Genomic DNA, 26,393 nt, shown 5'->3' on the forward strand with positions numbered 1-26,393 from the left:
AGACACAAGGTGTTTAAAGCCTATAGTTAGTTATTGTATTATACATCAGCAAGTACTTTGTGGACAATATTTGAGTGTATCATGTGTTATTGAACCACAGTGTTAATGGTAAGCATCATTCATACTCATGGACTTAGCCGTCATCAATTCTGTAAATTTTTCTCAGAAATTGAAGCTGAACATCCCAATGTCTTAGCATATGGAACTGATGGCTTAGCAGTAGTAACATTTTATTGTGATTTTTTTTTTTAGTTAAGGACTGCTATGGACTAAATTATATTTCCCTCTCCCCTATGCACATGTTGAAGCCCTATCCCCCAATATGACTGTATTTGGAGGCAGGGCCAATAAGCAGGCAGTTAAGGTTAAATGAGGTCATAAGGCTGGGGCTCTGATAAGATAGCATTAGTGTCTTACCTGTGCATGCGCATGCAAGGAAGAGGTCATGTGAGCACACAGAGAGACTGTCTGCCAACAAACGAAAAAGAGAGGACATAACAGAAACCAGACATTTTGGCTCACTGATCATGAAATTCTTACTTCTAGAACCGTGAGAAAATGAAGGTTGTTTAAGCCACCAGTCTATGGTATCTTGTATGGCAGTGAGCTAAAACAAGGACCAAGATGAAGGTTTTTCTGAATGAGAAAAACCATTCTCAGCTGTCATTAAATTTTTATTGAACACTTGTTGACTTTGGAAATGAGTTTTTGCTCCAGACTTCATAATGTCTCTTAATGAGTTCAACCTAAAATTAAAAGGCAAAACAGCACTTTCATGCAAAACTTAAATGTAATAGTCATTTCGACAACTAATATTGTTAGAATCACAAGTAATGTCAAGCTGCTTTGTACACTTCATGTACTGTCATAAATTAAAACAGGAGGCAAGATCTCCATTTCCACACAAATTTACAGCAGATATATTTTCTGAACTCAAACTACAGACTTCATAGTCTATGTATGGCTCTAAACCGCATATAACAAGAGCCAGGGATCCTTTCTCAACCCCACAGGCTGTTCTATAACATACCATCCTTGTTCAGAACTTTCTTATCTCTCATCTGGAGTATTACAGTACTCTTAAAATTCTCCCCACCTCCAGTCTTGCCCTTATTGAATTCATCTTTTACGTACTCCCCAGAGTGGTCTAGCTGAAATGTAAATTTGACTGTGTTGTTTATCTGGCTTACTTCTTTTCATGGCTTCTGACCAATAGTAGTAGTTTTCAAATTATGCTTCTCAGTTCCCAGCAGATCCCACAGGACTCTCTGGGGCTGCATTCTGGAAGAGTATAAATTAGAAGAGCCTGCAGCCCCTCTCTGACACCCCTCCCCCCACTACCCTCCTGAAGCAGAGCACTTTATCTATTTTATATATTGAGCTGCTTTAAACTTTATTGTGAAAAAGATTTTTGATGATTAACTATATAATTTTATAACTACTGACCTACAGGTAAAGTTTAAGCTCCTTAACCAGTTTTGTGCCCTCCAGCCTCTTCCGCCAATCCTTACCGCAAACTTGATACTCCAGCAACAAAGAGCTTGTTATATTCTTTGCCCATTTGCGTCTAGTTTTCTCTTTTCTTCTCCCTACCTGGCTAACTGCTACTCTTCTTTTTAGACTCATTTCAGGTGTTATCATCTCTAGAAAGCCTTTTCTAGCCACCTTCCTCCCAGGAAGGCTTGGGTTAGGTGTCTTCCTTAGTATTCCACAGACTCTGTGCTTATCTCCCTTATTGCTTTTGTGTGTGTAGTACTGTTTTTTCATTGTTTGTTTCTGTTTTGTTTGCTGGAGTTTGAACTCCTTAAGAGCAGGAATTGCAAGTAGTCTCCCTTTATCCACGGGGGATACCTTCCAAGACCCTCAGTGGATGCTTGAAATCGTGAATAGTACCGAGTGCTATATATGCGATGTTTTTTCCTATATATACATACTTCAGATGCCACAGCAAAACTAGCACAAATTTCTTTTTCCTTCTACACACTTTGATAGAAGATTCATTCTTACCATAGGTCTTAGCAACCTTAGCATATGATTTTCCTCAGCATATGCTTTTTTTTTTAAGTGAAGAACTTTCACCTTTTCAAATAAAAGAAGCACTTTACAGCCTCTCTTTGGCATATCTGAATTGTCAGCATCACTACTCTTGTGCTTTAGGGCTGTTGTTAAGGGTTACTTGAACACAAGCAGTGTAATATCACGACAGTCAATCTGATAACCGAGAGGGCTACTAAGTGACTAACGGGTGGGTAGTGTATACAATATCAATAAGCTGGACAAAGGGATGATTCAAGTACCTGGCAAGAAGGAGCTGGACTGTGCAAGATTTCATCTTGCTGCTTAGAAGAGCGCGAAATGTAAAACTTATGAATTGTTTATTTCTGGAATTTTCCACTTAGTATTTTCAGACATCAGTTGACCATAGGTAATGGAAACCACAGAAAGAGAAACCATGGATAAGGGGGAACTACTGTATGTTTTAAAATTATCTTTATCTACAGTGATTATAATACAGCCTGTATGGTAGACAGAAATATTTGTGCAGTAAATTAATTGATTATCATCTATATCTTTCTGGTGCATCTTGCAGTTGATATGTAACCTAAAATACGATGTCCTTACGTTATCTTTATGTGAAAATTGTGTTCGTTTGTGTTACCCTTGTGTTTGTTCTCTGTTGCATGTGTTTGTTGGTCATAATATACACAAATGCTTGAGTTCAAATGTGCGTTTAAAAAGAAAGACAAGAATATTATGTGCAGCTTTTATTAGAAACTAGAACTTAAGTTTAATAGCTGTTCTGTATTTTGTACAACTCTGAAATGTGAAGCTTTTCCATGTAATCTCATGCCAGTGTTGACCCATGTGGATTAAAATAGCCCTATTTTAATCTATGACCAAATTAGGAATCAGAATATCTATCCAGTGGGGATTTGTAAATTATTGTAGTTTGTAGCATGACAGGTTTATATAAATAATTGCAGTGATTCCCACTGTGTGTTTTAAGTTAAAATCTAGGTTCAAATAGAGAAATGTAATGATATAATTATGTGATTCTTTAGCATGCTGGCCTTTGATATCTTAAATTATCTATCTCTTTTTTAAAGGCTTATTAAAACTGACTTGATAAAAGAAAATGTTATTTCATTAATCTAAAATGTCTACCCATGGTCTCTCAATTCAAATTTGATATGTACTTAAAATACCAGGAATTAATTAACTAATTATTCTCAGTGTGTGTTTATAGTATAATATTTGTTTTCTAGAACATCCTATTAAGGCAGATTTTAATGAAACATTTTAATAGCTAGAATGAAGTCATTCCATAATTTACTTAGAACAGTTCTTAGTACATTGAACATTTCTCTGTTTTATAACTTTACATGTTACTATATATTTAGTAATTCCTTGTTTTTTTAGGTTGGCACCTGAGCTAACAACTGTTGCCAATCTTCTTTTTTTTTTTCCTGCTTTTTTTCTCCCCAAATCCTCCAAGTACATAGTTATATATTTTAGTTGTGGGTCCTTCTAGTTGTGGTAAGTGGGACGCCACCTCAACGTGGCCTGATGAGTGGCGCCATGTCCACGCCCAGGATCCGAACTGGTGAAACCCTGGGCCGCTGAAGCAGAGCGCACAAACTTAACCACTCGGCCATGGGACCAGCCCCTCAGTAATTCTTAATGAATGTTTTTTCATTGTGTTTCTCAAGAACTTGAATGTAAAATAAGCAGTGTTGGTTGTAATGCTTCAGTGATTTAAAGTTATAAACTTTTCTTTTCATACAGATAAAGACACAATAAATAAAATTAGAGATCTGCGAATGAAAGCTGAAGATTATGAAGTAGTGAAGGTGATTGGTAGAGGTGCATTTGGAGAAGTTCAATTGGTAGGTTATTTTAATGAGATTAAAAAACAGTAACTTTTTAAAATTAAAAAATCCACTTGTATGTTTAACATATATTATTTGGGAAAGTATTGTTTTCATAAAATTGTTGCTTTAAATTGCTCTACACATTTCTGCCTAAAGATATGAAAGCCTAATGTCAGGTTCAGCAGTGGTGTGAAATATTTTCCCCAAGCATTCATGGGTAGAGAAGAGGTTTCAAGCATCAGAAGAGAAATCTCTACTCTTAATACTAGACTATCTAAAATCGTATGGAAAAGTAAGTTTTATAAATGGGAAGCAACGTACATAGCAGGGTGGAAGAGAAGGATTGTCCCATGGGGAATAAAGATTTTTTCTAACATTACTTGTGTCTGGTAATTAAAATCTTGACATTATCCAATTGGGATAATTCAGCAGAAGAGAAGAAATAAAAATAGCTAACAATGTTAAATTATTTAACAAGGTGTTAAAATCATACAGTAAATTGTTCTGGGAAATGCTGAGCTGCTAATGAAAGGTTCATTATTTTCCATTTTCAATTTTAAAGGTAAGGCATAAATCCACCAGGAAGGTATATGCTATGAAGCTTCTCAGCAAATTTGAAATGATTAAGAGATCCGATTCTGCTTTTTTCTGGGAAGAAAGGGACATCATGGCTTTTGCTAATAGTCCTTGGGTCGTTCAGGTATGATTTTTGCTATTGTTTGATTATTGCTGTACTAGTTTGTAACTAAACATATTTGAGAAGCTTAGTTTGCTTTTTCAAACAGTAATAGAGAATTTGTTGGCAATTACAAAATTATCTAACATACTGTTATTTTTAAAATCATAAGATTTAATTTTACTGAATCCTCTCTACGACAAAAGTAAGAACAAAGCTAAATAATTTTGTTTCTGTAGAATTTAAATATTAGACAATGTAAATAATCTGCTTTGATTTGGGGAAAGTCATATATATTATACTCTAAGTGGATACTTTAATATTGAAATTTAAGTTTTTTCCCAAATATGAGATTCTTATATTTTATTAATTACTCTCTGTCTCTATCATTTTGTGTAGAGGAATAAGTGGGAAAAATGAAGGGAAAAGTGAGTTAAGCTAGGCCTCCAAATAATATTCTATTGCCCTTAGGGTTTTTCAGTGGAAAGAAAAATACACTAAAAGTCAGTAGTTGTAGGTCCTAGTCTTGACTGCCACAGGCATATCTATGAAGCCTTGGCCAAGTTATTTACATCTCTGGCCCTCAGTTTCCTTGCTCAGAAATGTGGAAGTTGGCTTAGATTATTTTTAACTGTAGAGATACCTCAGATGAAGTAATGGAGGGAAGCAGGAATTTGAGTAGATTGTAATTCTGGATTTTCTATTTCTGCCTCAATTAGAACAGCTCCATGTTTTATCTGTCTTGTATATGGGGGAAGTAAACTTCTCTTCTGGTTTGAAAAAAAACAAAAACAAACTACTGGGTTAGACCATTTCTAAATTCCTAACGTGTATTTTGTGATTTATTTATTTACAGTTTATAGTGAAAAGTATCATCAGTAAGCATACTAGTAATTGGTATAAAAAGGACATGGAAAATGTTTGATTTACATAATGAGACTTTTTTTTTTGGTGAGGAAGATTGGCCCTGAGCTCATATCCATTGCCAATCCTCCTCTTTTTTTGGGGGGGGGTGGAGGGGGGAAGATTAGCCCTGAGCTAACTACTGCCAATCCTCCTCTTTTTGCTGAGGAAGACTGGCCCTGAGCTAACGTCCATGCCCATCTTCCTCTACTTTATACATGGGATGCCTACCACAGCATGGCTTTTGCTAAGCAGTGCCATGTCTGCACCTGGGATCCAAACCAGCGAACCCTAGGCTGCCAAGAAGCAGAATGTGCAAACTTAACTGCTGTGCCACCGGCCTGGCTCCCATCTTCCTCTCTTTTATGTGGGATGCCTGCCACAGCGTGGCTTGGCAAGTATAGGTCCACACCTGGGATTTGAACTGGTGAACTCCGGGCCGCCGAAGCTGAACAATCAAACTTAACTGCTGTGCCACCGGGCCAGCCCCAATCCTCCTCTTTTTTTGAGGAAGGTTAGCTCTGAGCTAACACCTGTGCCAGTCCTCCTCTGTTTTTTGTATGTGGGATGCCTTCACAGTGTGGCTGATGAGTGGAGTATATCCGCACCTGGGATCCCAACCCATGAACCCGGGCTGCCGAAGTGGAGCCTGTGGAACTTTAATCACTGGGTGACTACGGGGCAGGCCCCATAATGAGACTTTTTATACTTGAAATACTCTGCTCTGTTTTTATCAACTAAGTAGGTCAGGGTTTCTCAGGCTCAGTATTATTGATATTTTGGGCCAAATAGTTCTTTGTTGTTGGGGGCTATCCTGTGCGTTATAGGATTTTTAGCAGCATACTTGGCTTCTACCCAGGTAATACCATTAGCAGCATCCCATACATCACATCAGTTGTAACAACCAAAAATGTGTTCAAACATTTTTAAACGTCTCCTTGGGTTGTGGGGCTTGAGGGGAGAAAATTATCACCTCTGTTTGAGAATCACTGATAGAGAAAACCCTCAGTGTTCTGTAGTGTACTCAAAGCTTTGTTTTTCTTGATACATTGTCTATAAATGGGATAAACTGCCACTAAATCAACGATGTTTCTTTAACTATGATGCCCAAATGATAAATTGTATACTTTAATCTGAGATAGCTACGAGGGGACACTTAGTTTCTTGTCTTTCCCCAAAATGCTTTTTTAATTAAAATAACTAAATCTGTAACTAAAATCATTAAACATTATTAAAAAACTGAAACATAAAAAGGAAGATTTTAAGATATAAATGTCTAGGTAAATCATTTTCTCTAGGGCTTATTTTACTTATTTTAGTTCACTTCTAATCTTGTATTTCCTAAAATGTTCTTTTGTAAATTTGCTCTTCTTTTAACTTCAACTCTGGTCACATAATAAATACATTTTGCCTGATATTCTTGCCAATTTTATATCAATCGACTTTATTCTTCCTGCTTTGACTCTGGGTGCTGCCTGCTTCCTGCTGCTTTGCTAGTTGCTTCTGCTCCTCCTCCTATTGACTGCTATCATTAATTGAGCAGCTCTTCTACTAAGTGCTTTCTATATTCACTAATCTTTTCAACAACTCCGAAAGGCAGTTAATCCCCATTAGGTACACCCCTAATTTATGCTTTTATTCATTAGACATTTATTAAGCACTTGCTAACTACCAGGCATCCAAATGCTGACTGAGCAACAAGTATACAGTCAAACAAGGTGTATGGTCCCTTATATTCTTCTAGAAGGGATTATAGTGACAGAGACTCAGGGAGGTTAAGTGAATGGCCCAGTCACACAACTAGTAAGGGACAGCTGAGACTGTAGCCCAGTGTATCAGACTTCTTGAGAATTGTGGTGTTGATATGTAGCAGTAGACACCACTAAAGCACAAACTAAATTAGAACCACAATGTTTCTTTGCTTAGGAGACTTAGATATTCTTCACTGAAGCTATTTTAATTATTTAAAAATTCTCAGTATAAAAACAATTAGTATAGAAATGTATGGAGAAAAAAAGTCTCTATCTAACTCCTCAGAAATAACCACAATTAGTAGTTCCTTTGCATATGAAGGGTCTTTGTGGTATTTATGTTTGTGTTTGTTTCTTTTTTTTTAAGAGTACTACAGCTACTATAATTTGATTATTTTAATTAAATCTTATATTAGTATTTTTGCCAGTTTTTAAAAATGAAAAATTTTGCTTAATCTTAATGTATTTTTTCATATTTGTGTAGCTTTTTTATGCATTCCAAGATGATCGTTATCTCTACATGGTGATGGAATACATGCCTGGTGGAGATCTTGTAAACCTAATGAGCAACTATGATGTGCCTGAGAAGTGGGCACGATTCTATACTGCAGAAGTAGTTCTTGCTTTGGATGCAATCCATTCCATGGGTTTTATTCATAGGTAAAGATAAAAATGCTTTGAATTTTCTCATTTGTTTAAGAAAAAAGCTGAAAAATACTTAAACTTTATTTGATTGATATTTCCCACTCTAAATCTACCTATTCTCTTCTCAAATGACATGTGTTATTTCAGAATGTAAAACTTTGAAATTCATAGTTTTAACATTCCAGTTTAATGTTGTTATCACTGTATTCTTTAATATCTTTTAATTTGATTATATAGTTTTTATGTGGTGATCTGAAAGGTAAAAATTATAAGCTGGTTGTCTGAGGTATGTGCCAGAGCGTTAAACACTTCTTTTTTGTATATACAAATTAATTTGCTTTTAATTAGATTTTTTTTTTTTAAAGATTTTATTTTTCCTTTTTCTCCCTAAAGCCCCCCAGTACGTAGTTGTATATTCTTCATTGTGGGTCCCTCCGGTTGTGGCATGTGGGACGCTGCCTCAGCGTGGCTTCATGAGCAGTGCCATGTCCGCGCCCAGGATTCGAACCAACGGAACACTGGGCCGCCTGCAGCGGAGCGTGCAAACTTAACCACTCGGCCACGGGGCCAGCCCCTGATTAGATTTTTACATACAAATTTTTTAATATACAAATTAACTTGCTTTTACTTAGTGAATAGATCATATTTATTCATTAGGACAATAATTTCTTTTGTTCTGCAATCACCGCTTGAATCCAGTGTGCAATTGCTATGCTAAGTGCCAGGGATACAAAAAAGAAAGTGACTTTAGACCCTGTCATGGGCTTATTTATATACTTATGTTGAAAAGTGTGTTTCAGTTACTTTTTATGTCTGAGTGTTACATTTTTTATCGTAATTCTCTATCAAATGATTTGATTTTTCCCTGGAAGAATCAAACTCTACTTAAAAGAAAAATATTATATGTCTTCTTTTGAGGTATGAACATATAAAGGAGTTTCCCTGCTGAAGATCAATTTATAGATATAGATAGAAAGTACATTTGAATAGATCAAAAGTGACCTTATCTACATTGAGTGAGGATACATGACCTAAAATAACTGCCTCACGTAATTTTTATCAGTGTTTGATCTGTTTCGGAAATACTCTACTGTGTTTTTTCCCCCTCAGGGATGTGAAGCCTGATAACATGCTGCTGGATAAATCTGGACATTTGAAGTTAGCAGATTTTGGTACTTGTATGAAGATGAATAAGGTTAAATAATTAGATTTTAATTTAGCTTTTGCTAATTCAAGATAGCTGCTTTTTAGAAAATATTATAAGAATTTACCATCCATAGCTGGACTTGTACAGAATTGATGTGACCTGTCTTATTTGTTGAAATAGATGCCATGGTTTCAATGTTACGTTAGTAACTAGTGAGTGATTTATTTTTTCCTCTCTACTTAGGGTAAGTGTGGATTGCCAGATTTACTAAATCCTTTATAAGAACTCTGTAATATACACTACTGGTAACTAGAAATGGAATTAGTCACTAATGACAGTGTTAAAATTAGACTTTCATAAAAATTGGATTTCAGTAATGTGTGTATTTTTTTAGCGTTTTACTTAGCCTTCTAATATGTTAATGATCTTACCATTTATTTTGGGAGTCAGCCTTATAAAGATATCAATCCTCACTATTTATATAATAAATAACTTACATACATAGCTGAAGTAGCAAGTATGCTGCTTTATTTTCAGTTGAAACAGTTTATATTCTTTGAAACTTAACACAGAACAATAACTAGAAAGTTGTATTTATTATTTTGAAAAGGACAATTATTGGTTAGAAGGAAACACTACATAAGAACTGTTTTGTGAACGTTTAATTATAATTCTCTCGCATTCATACCAGCTAAATTAACTAATGGGTATGTATAGTTTTTTGTTTCTGTTTTTTGTTTTTGGAGAAAGTTAAAATGCATTATCAGATAGATATTTAGTGTGCTTAACACTATTATGCCCTTTTCCCATACGCAAGCTTCCCCATTCTAAAGTCAGTTCTTGAATGTTTTCTTCACAGTTTCAGGCACAGTTAAAATGAATGTCTATTTTAGTAAAAAAGTAATTAATTCAGCATTTATATATTATTGTTAGCAAATGATTCATCTTAGCCCCTCAGTCTATTTGCATTGGCTTATATACTTGTTTCTGCAATTAAGATGAGATCATTATATTGGCACAACTAAGGAAATAATAAATGGTGATAATGTGTCTTTCTAGTGAGCATTATGAAATAAAAATCACTGATGTATCCATACACATACATACATGCACAATGAATATATTGTGTATATAATATGTATATATGATTAAGCTATTTGTCCATTTTAGTCGTTTACATTAGGTTTTGGTATATTTATAGTCCAAAGATTTAGAGTTCTATAAGTTGTATTAAGGAAGCTATTTTAAATATTCGAGACTCTATATTGAAATTATCCTAATTCAAGATTTGACCTGCTGCTCTTTTTAGGAAGGTATGGTACGATGTGATACAGCAGTTGGAACACCTGATTATATTTCCCCTGAAGTATTGAAATCTCAAGGTGGTGATGGTTATTATGGACGAGAGTGTGACTGGTGGTCAGTTGGGGTATTTTTATATGAAATGCTTGTAGGTGAGTAAAGTAGTATTTTGTGTACCTCTAGCATAGTTGTTCACCCCAAAACTTACCACTTGGCTTCTTCTAATAAAATATTTATTACATTAAGCAGTGTTGATTTTGTTTGTAGGAAACAAACTGATCCAAACCTGCTTTGTGTGTGTTTTTAAAAGCTGTTGAGAAGCTTAAAGCAACTTTGTAATGTGTTATTTCTTTTTATATATTGAGTGTATGTTTTTAGCTTAATGCAGATTTAGTAATCTTTCAACAGGTAACACTGACTCTTCCTTTGAATTGATTTTTTTAAGTGTGTTGTATTTGCTTTTGTTTTCTCTATCAATTTTTCAGGTGATACACCTTTTTATGCAGATTCTCTGGTTGGAACTTACAGTAAGATTATGAACCATAAAAATTCACTTACCTTCCCTGATGATAATGACATATCAAAAGAAGCAAAAAATCTTATTTGTGCCTTCCTTACTGACCGGTAAATAATCTTAACATTGAACTAACTTCTATTTATTCTAAGGAAATTCTCATTTTGCTGCTCAGTTTTTAAGGTCTATATCTGAGTTCCTATATCTGAACTATTGGAATAAAAATGTTACCATTCCCAAAAATCAGTCATGACAGTGAAACCTAACATAATTTTATAGTTTTCTGGAGGCTTTTCTGGATCTCAACTCACTTGCCTTACCTAAGAAATTGGGATAATAGTATATTCTTTTCTGATGGCTAGATGAGATGATTTTTTTGAAAATTTCATTGTTAAATTTTTAACTTGGCCAACTATAAAAATGATAGTATATTTTATTGAGTCTGAGATTTTTTTAAACATGTTAACATTTCTGAAATTACAGTGCATCTTACAATCAATGGCATGTGTTAATTTAATTAGGAATATTTTTTTCCTAGTGATAGAAAAATGATGATAGATCTTCCAATTGGTGCCTTTTAAGATAGCACTGTATTACTGCATTGTATAATTGAAATTTGCTAAGAGAGTAGAACTTAAATCTTCTCACCCCCAAAAAAGAAAAGCTAAATATGTAAGATGATGGATGTTAATTAACTCAATGGGGGAATTCTTTCACAATGTATGTATAGCAAATAATGACATTTTACACTTTAAATATCTTAAAATTTTGTCAATTATATCTCAGTAGAGCTGGAAAAAAGATTTAATTAGATATGGTATATGCTTGTTAAAATTAAGTAAATAGTGCAAAGCAATAAAAAAAAGTATTTTTATATATTTCCTACCCCCTTCCTTTTAGAGATAGTCATATGATGTCTTCCAGATTCAGTGAGCAGTTTTGTAAATGTATATGCTTGTGTGTGTTTTAGAAACAAAAATGGCATGTCATGTATAATTTTGTGGTTTACTTTTTAAGTTTAAACATGAAGCAGATGACTAAGATTATATTTAATATTTATGGTCGTATATTGTTAATTTAAGTAGTAGAGAGGCCTAGTACTTTTAAATATATTTCAATTTCAGATTTACTTTAATTAAAAGTAACTTATCCTCCTTCTCTATGTCTTTTAAGAGCGTGAAATGTATAGTTTTTCAAATTCTTACATTTTAATATATGTTCCATATAAATATAAATGCGATGCTGTGTGTTAGATGCTGGGGATATAGAAATGAATAAGTTACACAGCCACTACTCTCCACCACCTTATAGTCCTTTGGGGAAAATAGACAAGCAAATTAGACATTTATACAGAAAGATAAGTACTCTGAGTTAAGTACTATGTGCCATAGAACCTGAGTGCGCAAACTTAACCACTTGGCCACGGGGCCAGCCCCTAAAAGCACACATTTTTAGACACTCTCTACTATGCTCACTGAAGAGGCCAAGAATCAGTGACTTGTCCTGTTAAAACTCTCAGTTTTGTAGTAATGTCAAGAACTAGTTGTCATTTGTTTTTGATTGCTACAAAATATTTGAGTATAAAATGGCGATTTTAAATTTAAACTGTATTTCCGGGTTTTTGTTAGTTTCTGATGTGAGGGAAGGTTGTCGGTTGCAAAGAACGATTTACTACCACTATTTAAAAAAAGCTATTAAGAAGATTCACTGTGTTTTATTCATTGTGCTAATGAAGCAAAGTGAGCCATTCATTTAGATTTTTGTTGTCAATAGAAAAGTCACAGAGTATCAGCAAGTCGGTGCTTTTTATTTATTGTTTTCTTCAGAAGATTCTTTATTATTCTCAGTCTTCAACTTATTTTTTACTTAAGCTGAAAATTATGCTGACAAGCAGTATAATTTCACGGTGATATAGAACTATATTTATCATCCTTCACAGATTTAGCATTGTGCCCAAAAATAAATCTGGACACGTTATAATAATATCTTAAATGCTTAATAATTTTTCTCCTTCTTTCTCTGTTTAGAGAGGTGAGATTAGGGCGAAATGGCGTAGAAGAAATCAAACGACATCTCTTCTTTAAAAATGATCAGTGGGCTTGGGAAACACTCCGAGACAGTAAGTTATTTTTTCTTGCACATTGCAGTGAATATTTGAGAGTATTTGTGGTAAATAGTCTGTTGAAACTGTGTTACTAATATATGTGTTTGTCTGATGGAAATCCAAAGTACACAAATGTAGTGTGGGTATTGTCCTAACCTAGTTAAAAGGAGACTATTTGATAATATTGGGGAAATTGTACTGCTACTTCTCTTATATCCCACTCAAGACACCAAGATAAATTATTATATGTGTGTAATGGAGTTGGGCTCAACAGTCATAATTTGATATTTGATCTTTGTTGAATTGCCTTTTGTTTTAGACTTTAGTATCTCACTGTGGAAGAAGTCAATAAATAAGGGGTAAAGAAATTAAAATATATTTCTTGTGAAAAGATAAGTTATCTCTTGTTTTTACTAAAACCTAAAATATAAGGTTCTGTTAATAATAACAAATAATAAATATCAGAATTTAATTTGTATAAAGATATAGGAAATTCTGGTATACTTGATTCCATCAGGCTTGCAGCTTGCAATTTAGAAATAAAAATATTTAGTGTGCAAGAAGTTCATTTTCAGTCAGTTTAGAACATTTCCCTATTTTAGAAAAAAGTTAAAATTATAAGATGAGTCACTGAAAATCTTGTTCAACATAGCTGAATCAAAATTACAATGGCACCATCATTTTAGTGAATTTGGGAGGCCAGGAATTCATTTTTCCCCTGTTGAAGTCTCAGGGATTTTTTTCCCTTTTACTTATCAAAGAAAGGATAGTGTATACCAGCCCGTAACTTTCTGCTGTAGCAACGACAATGAACAATAATAATAGTAGTTTTAGAAAGAGTTACAAATTAGGTATTTGTCTTAAGACCTGCCTATCTAGTTGAGACTGAGGGATAGTTCTTTCAGGGGAGAAAAATCTTAATTTTGAAGAAACAGATCATATAGGTTTGCCAATATTAATTAAGTATCCTAGTTATCAAATATTTTAAAAGAAACGGTTATATTGCCTTCAAGTACAGTACATACATTGTACTAAGCTTATAAAATTGAGAAGGGAAAGAGGAGAAATAAGAAATTCTTGCGGAAATTAAGAAATTACACTGCTACAAAGAATGACATTGAATGACATATCTGGAGGAGCTCCAGGAGCAGCTTAACCTTGGGAGAACTTATTAACAGTTATACACTGGGAAATAAGGAACTTACTCCTCCTCATAAGTAAGTGAGAAGTGATTGTTGTCTTCTCGCTGCATGAGAAACTGTTGCAAGACAAAGAAGAGAGAAGAGAGTAAGAAGATGAAGGATTGCATTGAAAAGCTTTGTGTTTTTATTCAAGTTATGCTTTTAGTAGAGTTTAAGAAGGCTGAAAACGTACGATTTATATGATTATAAATCTGAAGAAAATTTAAAAAGGGACCGAAGAAAATAGAAAGTATTTTTTGTATTACTTTAAATTCTTTTTCAAAGTGAAGCAATGCTTAAATAACTATAAAATAACCACACAATAAATCTCTCTAAAAAGTAGAGAGGACAAATTTCCTTTTTTGTATTGAAAGCTGCTATTAATTAGGAGAGGAGGTAACCTAGTCAACAAATATTGAACACCTAGTATATGCTGAGCATATATTGTTATACTTCAATAGAACTGTTTATATTTATGAAAAAAAGCAGGTAAAGTAATTACTTCATTGCTTTAAATCAAATGAACTATTTAAGGAATTTCTACAATTAGATAATTTTATTAGTCTTTTTTGTCAATTCTATATCTTTTTAAGATCTATTTTATCTGTTTTGCTATGGTGTATTTAGATTTAACATACTTATAAACATTTTGATAGTTCTTCTTAATTCTAATAGCTCCTATTTTGTGGCCATTGTAAAAAAAGAAAGAGAAATTGAAGTCTGTAGAACTTATTGTTCTCTTCTTCCCTTTCCCTCTTCCTACCCCTTCTTTACTTCCCACCCCTAAAATACCAAGAATACTTGTATTCTGAACTGACCTCTCTGACCTGCTAAGTTTTAAAAAATTATGTGACAGTTATAATTCTTTATTTTTTGGACTCTCCAATTTTCTTTGGCAAATTGCTTACCTTTTACAAATAATAGTTCTTTTGGTAGTTTTACCACTTACATGTCTCCAAGTTACAATGGCAATTAATCTTCACCATCTGTTCCTTGGTGGTGTGGGAGCAGGGTACAAAATAGCTTGATTTTTGGCAGATTTCCGTGAACTTCTTGATCTTATTCACTTGCAATTGAGAGTCACAGAGTGTTGAGATCATAAAATTACTTTTTCCACTCATTTGAGATAGAACTGAAAAAATGACAGGAGTGAGATTAAAGATAGAAGACAGAAGAAATGACAAGACCTAAATAACTTGCTACAGGTCATTCTGCTAGCAGGTGACAGACAATGTCAGGATTAAAATCTAAATCTGTTTGACTCCAAAGCTTTTGATCATGTGAAATAACATGCACCATTTAAAGATTTCCACTATTCAGTATTATACAGACTAGAAATCAATATTTGTTGGCAGGTGAATTTGGGGGGAAAGAAAATGATAACATTTATTACATATAATAATACATTATTAATAACACGATGTTAAATATAATATGTGGTAACTTGCAAAACACTTTTCCATTCATGATCTCATTTGAGATAAGGTATTCCCATTACTTAGTCCACCTATAGCTGGTGGGAAATACACAAGATGGCAACAGTAGTTAACTGTCAGTTCATGCAATAAATTTTCACTTTACTAGTTAAAAATAAACAAAAGTCATTGTCTGTAAGCACATTTATACTATTCTAGGTTCTGTGGATTAATGAAGTCTAGTGTCCTCTCTTTTAATTTTATATTCTCAAGGGAGAGGTTATCAGTGTAGGCTTCATGGATAAAGAATTTAGGGTCTAGCAAATTTCAGGGGTTTAGGAGTTTAGACTTTCTCAGCATTATATTGGGTTCTTTTTATTTTTGAAATAAACTTAAGGAAAAATATCTTTTTATTGTGGTAAAGTATATATAACATAAAATTTACCATTTTAACCATTTTTAAGCATGCAGCTTAGTGGCATTAAGCACTTTCACATTGTTGTGCAACCATGACCACCATCCATCTATAGACCTTTTTCATCATCCCAAATTAAATCTCTGTACACATTAAACAATAAATTTCCATTCTCCTCTAACCCCACTCCCCAGTAGCCACTATTCTGCTTTCTGTCTCTCTGATTTTGACTATTCTGGGGTACCTGAAATAAGTGAAATCATACAATATTTATCTTTTTGAGATTGACTTATTTCACTTGTCTTCAGGGTTCATCCATGTTATAGCATGTATCAGGATTTCATTCCCTTTTAAGGATGAATAATATCCACTGTGTGTATTTACCCTGTTTTTTAATCCATTCATCTGTTGATAGATACTTAGAATGCTTGTATCTTTTAGCCACTGAGTGATGCTTCTCTGAACATTGGTGTACAAATATATGTCAGAGTCATTGCTTTCCATTCTTTTAAGTTAATTTTCATATATGGTATAAGGTAAGGGTTCAACTTCATTCCTTTGCATGTGGATATACAGTTTTCCCAACACAATTTGCTGAAAAAACTGTTTTTTTTCCTTTAACTGTCTTGGCACCCTTGTTCAAAAATCATTTGACCGCATATGCGAGGGTTTATTTTTGGTTTCTCTATTCTATTCCATTGATCTATATGTCTTTTTTTATGCTAGTACCACACCATTTTGATTGCACTAGTTTTGTTTTAGGCGTTGAAATCAACAAGCATGAATCTCCCAACTTTGTGCTTCTTTTTTATTTTTTTATTTTTTTTTAAAGATTTTATTTTTTCCTTTTTCTCCCCAAAGCCCACTGGTACATAGTTGTATATTCTTCGTTGTGTGTCCATCTAGTTGTGGCATGTGGGACGCTGCCTCAGCGTGGTTTGATGAGCAGTGCCATGTCCGCGCCCAGGATTCGAACCAATGAAACACTGGGCCGCCTGCAGCGGAGCGCGTGAACCCAACCGCTCGGCCACGGGGCCAGCCCCTCTCCCAACTTTGTGCTTCTTTTGCAAGATTGTTTTGGCTATTTGTGACCCCTTGAAATTCCATTTGAATTTTAGAATGGGTTTTCCATTTCCGTTTTCCATGCAAGAAAGGACATTGAGATTTCGGTAACAGTTGCATTGAATATGTTTTCAGTTTGGATGCCTTTTATTTCATTTTCTTGCCTAATTGCTCTGACTAGAACTTCTAGTACAATGTTGAATAGGAGTGTGAAAGTGGGCCTCTTTGTCTTGTTCCTGATCATAGCTTTCATTCTTCCACCATGGGTATGATGTTGGCTGTGGGTTTTTGATAATGCCCTTTATCATATTCTCCTCTATTTCTTGTTGACTGAGTGTTTTTATCATGAACGGGTGTTGGATTTTTGTCAAATGCTTTTCTGTGTTAGTTGAAATGACCACATGGAATTTTTCTTCATTCTGTTAATGTGGTGTATCACACTGATTTACTTTCATATTGTGAACCATCCTGGAGTAAATCTCACTTGATCATAGTGCATAACCCTTTTAACATAGTGTTACATTCAGTTTGCTCGTATTTTGTTGAAGATGTTTGCATCTGGGTTATTGATAGGTGGTTTTCTTTTCTTGTGGTGTCTCTGGCTTTGATGTCAGGATGATTCTGGCCTCATGGAATGAATTAGGAAGTGTTCCCTCTTCTGTTTTTTGGAAGAGTTTGAGGAGGATTGATTTTAATTTTTCTTTGTTTAGTAGAATTCAACTGTGAAATGATCTTGTCTTGGACTTTTTTTCTTTGTTGGGACTTTTTAATTATTGCTTAAATCTCTACTCACATTTTCTTTTTCAAGTAGGTTTTGGTAGTTTGTCTATTTCTAGTGATTTGTCATTTCATCTAGGTTATCTAATATGTTAGTATACAATTGTTCATAGTTTTTTCTTTTATCCCTTTTTATTTGTAGAAGGTCAGTAGTTATGTCCCTACTTTCATTTCTGATTTTAGTTATTTGTGTCTAATTTTTTCCCCTTAATCTAGTAAAAGATTTGTCAATTTTATTGATCTTTTTAAAGAACTAATTATTGATTTTGTTAGTTTTCACTGTTAATTTTCTCTTCTATAATTTGTTTATCTGCACTCTAATATTTATTGTTTCTTTCCTTACTCTGGCTCTGGGCTTAGTTTGCTTTTCCTTTTCTAGTTCCTTAGGGTGTCTGTTGAGTTACTGATTTGAGATCTTTCTTTTTGTTTAATGTAGGCGTTTACAGCTAAAATTTCCCCCTGAGTATTGCTTTTGCTGAATCCCATAAGTTTTGGTATGTTATTTTCATTTTCATTCATCTCGAAGCATTTTCTTTATCTCCCTTGTGATTTCTTCGACACGTTGGTTGTTTAAGAGTGTGTTGTTTAATTTCCACGTATTTGTGAAACTTCCAGTGTTCCCTTTATTGTTGATTTCTTGTTTTATTTCAGTGTGGTTGGAGAAGATGCTTTATATGATTTCAGTCTCTTTGAATTTATTAAGTTGTTTTTGAGCTAACATGGTCTATCCTGGAGAATGTCCCATGTGCAGTTGTGAAAAATGTGTGTTCTGCTGTTGGTGGTGGAGTGAGCTTTATATATGTCTATTACATCTAGTTAGTTTATGGTGTTGTGCAAGCCCTCCATTTTCTTATTCATCTTCTCTTTAGATGTTCTGTCCTTTTTTGAAAGTGAGTTATTGAAGACTCTGTTATTTTAGAACTATCTATTTGGAACTATTTCCCTTGTTTTGTGTCATTTTTTGCTACATGTATTTTATTTTATTTTATTTTGGGAGGAGGAGAGTGAAGAAGATTGGCCCTGAGCCAACACCTGGTGCCAGTCTTCCTCTTTTTGCTTGAGGAAGATTGTCCCTGAGTTAACATCTGTGCCAATCTTCCTTTTTTTTTTTTGTATGTGAGATACCACCACAGTGTGGCTTGATGAATGGTGTGCCAGTCTGTGCCTGGGATCCAAACCCATGAATCCCAGGCTCCTAAAGCGGAGTGTGCAAACTTAACCACTATGCCATCAGGCTGGCCTCCGCTATATATATTTTAAAACTGTGCTGTTGGATGTATATATATTTATAATTGTCAGATCTTCGTGATGAATGGATTTTTTTATCAATATGATCAATATGTAATATCTTTCCTTGTCTGTTTTAACCATTTTTGACTTAAAGTCTATGTTTTAATCCATTCTTCTAATCGCTACATTTTAACTGGTGAGTTTTAAATTTAAAGTGAATACTATATGGAAAGGCTTCTACCATTGTCCTATTTGCTTTCTAATTGTTCCTCAATTCCTGCATTAGTGCCTTCTTTTGTATTTAGTGGATTTTTTTCTAGTGCACTGTTGTGATTCCTTCTTTATTCTTTATTCTATTACTTCTTTGTTCTTTTCCTTTTCTGTATGTTAGTCATTTTCTTATAGTAATTACCCTGAGGATTACACTTAACATCCCCAAATGATAACAATCTAGGTTGAATTGATACAATTTACTGTTAGTAGCAAACAAAAACTGCTCCTATACAGATCCATTTCCTCCCTTTGTGTTGTTGTCACAGATTACATCTTTATGTATTGTGTGCTCAGTAACATAAGTTTATAACTATTCTTTTATGTGTTTGTCTTTTAAATCATATTGGGGGGAAAGTGAACTTACAAAACAAAAATACAATAAGGCTGGCTTTTACATCTACCTGTATTTACCTTTACTGGTGTTCTTTATTTCTTTATAAGGCTTCAAGTTAGTGCCTAGTGTCCTTTCATTTCAACCTGAAAAACTTCCTGTAGCATTTCTTGTAGGACAGGTTTACTAGCAATGAACTCTCAGCTTTTCTTTACCTGGGGATATCCTAATTTCTCCTTCATTTTTAAAGAATAATTTGGTTGGATATAGACTTCTTGTTTGACAGCTGTTTTCTTTCAGCACTTTATGTCATTCCACTACCTTTGACCTCCAAGGTTTCTGCTTAGAAATTGGCTGTTAATCTTACTGAGGATCCCTTCTATGTGACAAATTGCTTCTCTGTTGTTGCTTTCAAGATTCTTTGTCTTTGTCTTTTGAAAATTTATTATACTGTGTCTTGATGTGGATCTGAGTTTTTCTTGCTTGAAGTTCATTGAGCTTCTTGGATGTGTAGATTCATGTATTTCATCAAATTGGGATAGTTTTCAGCCATTATTTCTTTAAATATTCTTTCTTCCCCTTTCTCTACTTTCCTGGGACTTTCAATAATATGTATGTTGGTCGGCGTTATGGTATCCCCAAAATTCATCTTTTCATTCTTTTTTCTTTCTGTTCCTCACATTTGATAATTTTAGTTGTCCTATCTTTAAGTTTAGTGGTTCCTTTTCCTGCTCAAATCTCTGTTGAACCCCTCAAGTACATTTTAGTTCCAGCTGCTGTACATTTCAGTGCTGGAATTCCTATTTGGTACCTCTTTCCATCTCTTTATTGATCTTTTATATTTGTTAAGGTGTCATACTCCTGGTTTCCTTTAGTTCTTTTTCCATGGATTCCTTTAGTCTTTGAGCACATTTAAGACAGTTTATTTAAAGTCTTTGTTTAATAAAACCAATGTCTGAGTCTCCTCAATGATGGTTTTTGTCATTTTCTTTATTCCCTGTAAATGGGCCACACTTTTCCTGTTCCTTTACATGCTTTGTAATTTTTTTTGAAAAGTGGGTATTTTGAACATTATAACATTTAACTCTGGAAATCCAATTTCCACCTCCCAAGGTTTGCTGTTGTTGCTTGTTCTGGGCTTTAGTCATCTGTTTGTTTAGCAGTTTTTTCAAACTATTTTTACTAAGTCTGTAATTCTTTATCATGTGTGGTAATTAAGTCCCCTTTCCATTATCTCAGCTGGCAGCCAGTGACAAACATTCCTTAAATGCCAAAATTTAGCAGCGTCTTTCATTAAACATTCCCCTGTTTGTTTTAAGTTTTTCTTAGATTTCAGACTTGTGAAAAAAGTTGATTCTGATAGTTTTTGCTAGCTTAATGATACTTCAATGGAGGAGTGGCTTCTTAGAGCTACCTACTCTGCCATTTTCAGTGACATCAGCTGGATTCTTTTTTATGGAACATGATTCCTATATTACCAATTGTTTATTGAAAGAATGGAATACCCTATGAATCAATGGTAATTCAGTAATGCTATCTTTATTCTTATGTTAGTTACTAGTTGTGATGTCATTATATGGTATTACGTAAAGCTTAAATATCTTAATTTGGAAGCAGAAATAATTACTTTTATAATTCTCCCAAGATTTCCCCTACTTGTATCTCAGAATTTAGTCAGAATTTTTTTTATTTTAAAACTATTCTGAAATGCTATGTCATCTATAAAGAGACTAGGTCCATCTGAAACAGCAAGAGAAAATGCACCAAAGTTGCTCTGCTTCCTTTTAAAATCTTTTTTATATGCTAATTTTAACAAAGTTTCTTGGCCTTGGAACTACGCCTTATAAATCTTTTTTGTGTGGATTGTTCTTAACATTGTAGGATGTTTAGCCGTATCCCTGGTCTCCACCCACTAGATGCCAGTAGCACTCCTCCCCAGTTATAACAACCAAAATGTACTTAGACATTGCCAAATGTCCCCCATGGGACAAAATTGGTTTAAAATTGAAAACCACTGTTTTAAAGTAAAATTTATGCCAAAATTTGTATACTTCAGTAGGAGAGACAACTTTTTTCCTCCTCATTTTACAAATGAGGCAGTTTTTATTATTAGGAAGGTAGAATTGTCTAGTCAGGCAGTTTTCTTGGCCATTAAGGAAAGAAAATGGTGGAAAAGATATTTTCTCATTCATTGTTAGTTAGTACTATAGCTTCTTTGGATTAAATGTGTTGTTTCATTCCTGTATTTATCAGATAGTTCAGTGCATCTAAGATGCATAATAATAGTTATTTCTTGCCTGGAATACCCAGATAATTCAATAGAAAAATGATTCTTTTATATGAGAGATTAAGACCATGAAACTAGGTCACTTTCTTGTTGTTTGTTTGTTCATCTTCATATTTTTCTCTAAGGAAACATGATATGATTGTATTTAAAATAATTATTCAATATTTTGATGATAATATTTCAATGATGTTTTATCCTGTATCTTTAAACTAAAAAGCATTTTTCCAAAATTTTGTTTTTAGATATATTCTCTGTATTATATTCAAACTCCAAAAGAAGATAGTAGTAGTAGTAGGTTCATATGGTATTTTCTCCTATGTTATGAAGATTTAAGCATTACCATGTGTGGTTTTATATTTTTAAGTATATATGTCTCTTGCTCCTCAACAAGCTTATAACTCTTGAAGATTCTGTGTCCATGTTTTATATCCCTGCCCTCTTTACCTCACTAAGTTGTTTCTTAATCACTTGATCCAAGGAAGGTACCTAGTCTGATAATATAATTGAAAATACTCTGCTCCTTGTGACTTAATCTTATAGAGATAAACTGAGGGGGTATGTGGGATACTTATCATCTAGATTCTAGATGAGTAAAAATATTTCAGTACCAAATTATTTATTATATTCAGGACTGCTAAGAAGCAACCTTGATTTGTAGTTTGCTATGGAGCAGAGTAATAAACAGAATATTGTATTTGAAACTAATCAACTTTGAGTACAGTTTGTTATGCTAGTTTCTGAAAAGTCTTTTTTGTAGTCCTGACTGCTTTTGCATATTTTATACTATGATGAATTCTAAAACAAACCTTAATAATACTTGACTTGTAATATTCAAATTAAACTTGAGGTATAGATGATAACTGAAGGTGATTTTGGAGATAATTGTTTCACAAAAGTACATAATGATCAATATCAATTGATTAATAATCCTAATAAAGTTTACTATAATGAGATTCAATACATTTGGAATTTGTGGTTTGCAAGTTATTTGTATGTGGGAAACTATTAGTAGTTGGTATGAAATCTTTACTTCATTTTATTTTTATATTAAATTTGAAGTGAACTACTAATTTTGTGTCTGTTTTTAGCTGTAGCGCCAGTTGTACCTGATTTAAGTAGTGACATTGATACAAGTAACTTTGATGACCTGGAAGAAGATAAAGGAGATGAAGAAACATTCCCTATACCTAAAGCTTTTGTTGGCAATCAACTACCTTTTGTAGGATTTACATATTATAGCAATCGTAGGTAAGTATGCTAAACATTGATTTTAGGAGTAGGTACTAATTTTGTTGTAGTCATATTATTTTCTTAGAAGTATCTAAAAATCATTTTAAAAACATTTAAAGTAGATTTAATGGTATATGAAGAGAGATCTTAATGTGCCATTTTTCAGCGATCTATGATATTTCTATTGTTTCATATTTAATTTCTTTCAGACTCATCTGTGTTCAGGATATTGTTTTCCAGAAATTTTTTTGCTGAATGATGTACTTTATATTTTCAAGTTAATTATTTATTATTTCAAGTTAATTAATAGGTTAAAAGATTCTATTAGTACTGATATTTTGGTTAATCTTGTTATTCAGAAAGTTCTGATTTCATAGTACAATTTGGAACCATATATAGTTTTCTAGTATTATCATTACTATATTGATGTTACCAAAGGCCTGTAATTTTTAGTTTTTGAAAAATTAAGTGATTCCTCCCAAAAACCACTAAATGAACTCACCATGTCTTATAGCATGTAAGACGTCGTCATGTTGGACAACTTACTTTAATCTTTTATGCGTCCATTCCCTCAAAAATAGGGATGATGATGATGATGATGATCATACTTCTCTCTTAGAGTTGTTGTAAGGGTTAAGGATATCAAAACACAGTAAAACACTTAGAGCAATGCTTTGCATGGATTAAGCACCCACTGTTAGCTATTACTATCATTATTTTGAGCTAATGTTAGCTTTAGTCTTTTCAAATGGACTTGAGATATAAGTTAAACATTTAACAGTATTTCAGTATGCTGAACATTCATTCATTGAACAGACACGTTTAACAGCTTAGTTTTTGTCAGGTGTATACTAAGCACCAAGGTGCAGGGAGATGGGTAAATAACATACAGTACCTTTTCTTGAGATGCTCATATCCTAGTAAGGAAATGGATAAATTGTACAATATAGGTTGGTAAGTGGCACACAATAGAAATCTGAAAGTGCTAAAACCAAATGTAATACAGTGAACCATATGATGACATTTACTGAGTGTATTAAATCTACTTATTAAATTTATTAAAAAATATGTACTTCTACAAATTATACTCCATTTGCATATTAGATATTTGAATTACTTGGAGTAATTATTACATTTAAAGTTTTATTTTATTTTTTTTTTCAAAGATTTTATTTTTCCTTTTTTTCCCCAAAGCCCCCCAGTACATAGTTGTATATTTTTAGTTGTGCGTCCTTCTAGTTGTGGCATGTGGGATGCCGCTTCAGCATGGCTTGATGAGCGGTGCCATGCCCACCCAGGATCCAAACTGGCAAAACTCTGGGCCACCAAAGCAGAGCACGCGAACCTAACCACTTGGCCATGGGGCGGCCCCTGAAGTTTTATTTTAGCAAACCTTATTTGAAAGTGAAGCATCTTGTTATTTTAGCCAGAACTTTTTGTAATAGCCAATTCAGGTCAAGTTTAGAAAACAAGAAGGCAGTTTAGTCCTGCTTTATGAACTTTCTCCAATAATTCAACTGTAAGATAATACTAAATACTTTTGGTTGCATCACTAACCAGGTAGGTAGTACTTGACCCTTAGAAAAGTCCAATATTTTAATCCTTTTCCCTTGACACTCCATGAGTGTAATATTATGGCTGTTTTATATTGAAATACACACAGAGGGAAACTTCAAAGTGGTTTTTTCTGAGACCACTTAAGGAAGAAATGAAATGAAATCCTTTCTTTTTTTGTATTTTTATCAATTAGTCTCTGGCTTGGTTTTGGAAACACTTGAGATGTTGATATAAACAACCCCCAATGTTTTTGGATTTTCTATAGTTAATAGCAGGTAATTTATTTAGGTTTATCTATACAAAGGTAATCGTGAATTAAATAAACGTTATATGTACTGTTTGTAGTATATTGTCATGCACTTGATTATGTTTTCTGGTTTTTCCTTGTATTCAACAGTTTCTTATATCCAAGCCTTAAATCCAAAGAGCTCTAACAACTGAAAGTTTTTTAGTGATTTCTCTGGTGACAAAACCTGCCATATCCTGAGGATCAGCCCTGTGGCCAAGTGGTTAAGTTCACGTGCTCCCCTTCAGCAGCCTGGGGGTTGCCGTTTTGAAGCCTGGGCATGGACCTATACACCACTCATCAAGCCATGCTGTGGCAGCATCCCACATAGAAGAACTAGAATGACATGCAACTAGGATATACAACTATTTACTGGGGCTTTGGGGAGAAAAAAAAGGAGGAAGATTGGCAACAGATATTAGCTCAGGGCCAATCTTCTTCACCAAAAAAGCATTAAAAAAAAAACACCCTGCCATATCTTGCTCTCATGGCCAAAAACCCAGTCTGAACTAACTTGAGGCTATTTATGGTTTTTATTTATCCTACTTGGTATGAATATTCATATGCTTTGCTGTAGAAATAGTAAGATGATATATGATTACAGAGTGCTGCTTCAGACCTACTTAGGGATTTTATTGAATGTATGTATCATTTCTATATTTTCTTTCTAAAATAAAGAACTATGAACCTGTACTGAATTTTTAAAAAGCAAAGCAAGTACAATACTGAACAAAAAATAGGCATGTAGTGTTTGTTATTAGTTATTATTTGATATTGAAGAGTTTGTTTTGTTTACCTTTAAAAACTTTTTTCCTCTCAGATACTTATCTTCAACAAATCCTAATGATAACAGAACTAGCTCCAATGTGGATAAAAGCTTGGTAGGTATTTTCTTATTGTTATTTTTTTTAAGTTAGTTTTTGGATAATGTATTTTGTGTGCATGATATTAAGCGAACATCTATTGCTTCTGAATGTGTGGTTAGTGAACTTAAATTTTTATAGCACTTTTTACCTATTGTCTCCTCTCTAGTTTGATTTCTTGCCTAGCTACCAAATGGGGTATTATATGTGGAGGTAGTTAGTAAACCGTAAATTGCTACACAGATTGACAGTGGTGATCCTTCTAATCTTTGGAATTAGAAATTTATAATAAATCAGTAAGGATCTTGACAGGAAAAACAGATGGCACATTCAAAAGAGTTAAATGAAAGTGCTTTTGTGTATAATAAGATATACATAACGTAAAATTTACCATTTTAACCATTCTTAAGTGTACAGTTCAGTGCCATTAAGTACCTTCACACTATTGTGCAACTATTGCCGCTATCCATCTCTAGAACTTTTTTCATCCTTGATTAAAACTTTGTACCCATTAAACTCTCCATTCCACTCTCTTGTGAGCCCCTAGTAACCAGTCTCCTACTTTCTGTCTC

The 26,393-nt window shown here is 33.7% G+C and overlaps 1 protein-coding gene across 2 annotated transcripts in view; it reads left to right on the forward strand.

The window, feature by feature from the left end:
- ROCK1 (Rho associated coiled-coil containing protein kinase 1) overlaps positions 1-26,393 on the forward strand; it is a 160,832-nt gene that overhangs the window by 60,783 nt on the left and 73,656 nt on the right. For both annotated transcript variants that reach the window (NM_001163985.2, XM_014727604.3), the window contains exons 3-11: positions 3,787-3,887; positions 4,435-4,572; positions 7,687-7,862; positions 8,958-9,042; positions 10,304-10,448; positions 10,782-10,920; positions 12,838-12,929; positions 22,974-23,133; positions 25,779-25,839. In NM_001163985.2, the coding sequence (NP_001157457.1) occupies positions 3,787-3,887; positions 4,435-4,572; positions 7,687-7,862; positions 8,958-9,042; positions 10,304-10,448; positions 10,782-10,920; positions 12,838-12,929; positions 22,974-23,133; positions 25,779-25,839 (1,097 nt within the window). The remainder of the gene's footprint in view (positions 1-3,786; positions 3,888-4,434; positions 4,573-7,686; positions 7,863-8,957; positions 9,043-10,303; positions 10,449-10,781; positions 10,921-12,837; positions 12,930-22,973; positions 23,134-25,778; positions 25,840-26,393) is intronic.

Source organism: Equus caballus, chromosome 8, assembly GCF_041296265.1.
Source record: "Equus caballus isolate H_3958 breed thoroughbred chromosome 8, TB-T2T, whole genome shotgun sequence".
Classification (NCBI taxonomy): Eukaryota; Metazoa; Chordata; class Mammalia; order Perissodactyla; family Equidae; genus Equus; species Equus caballus.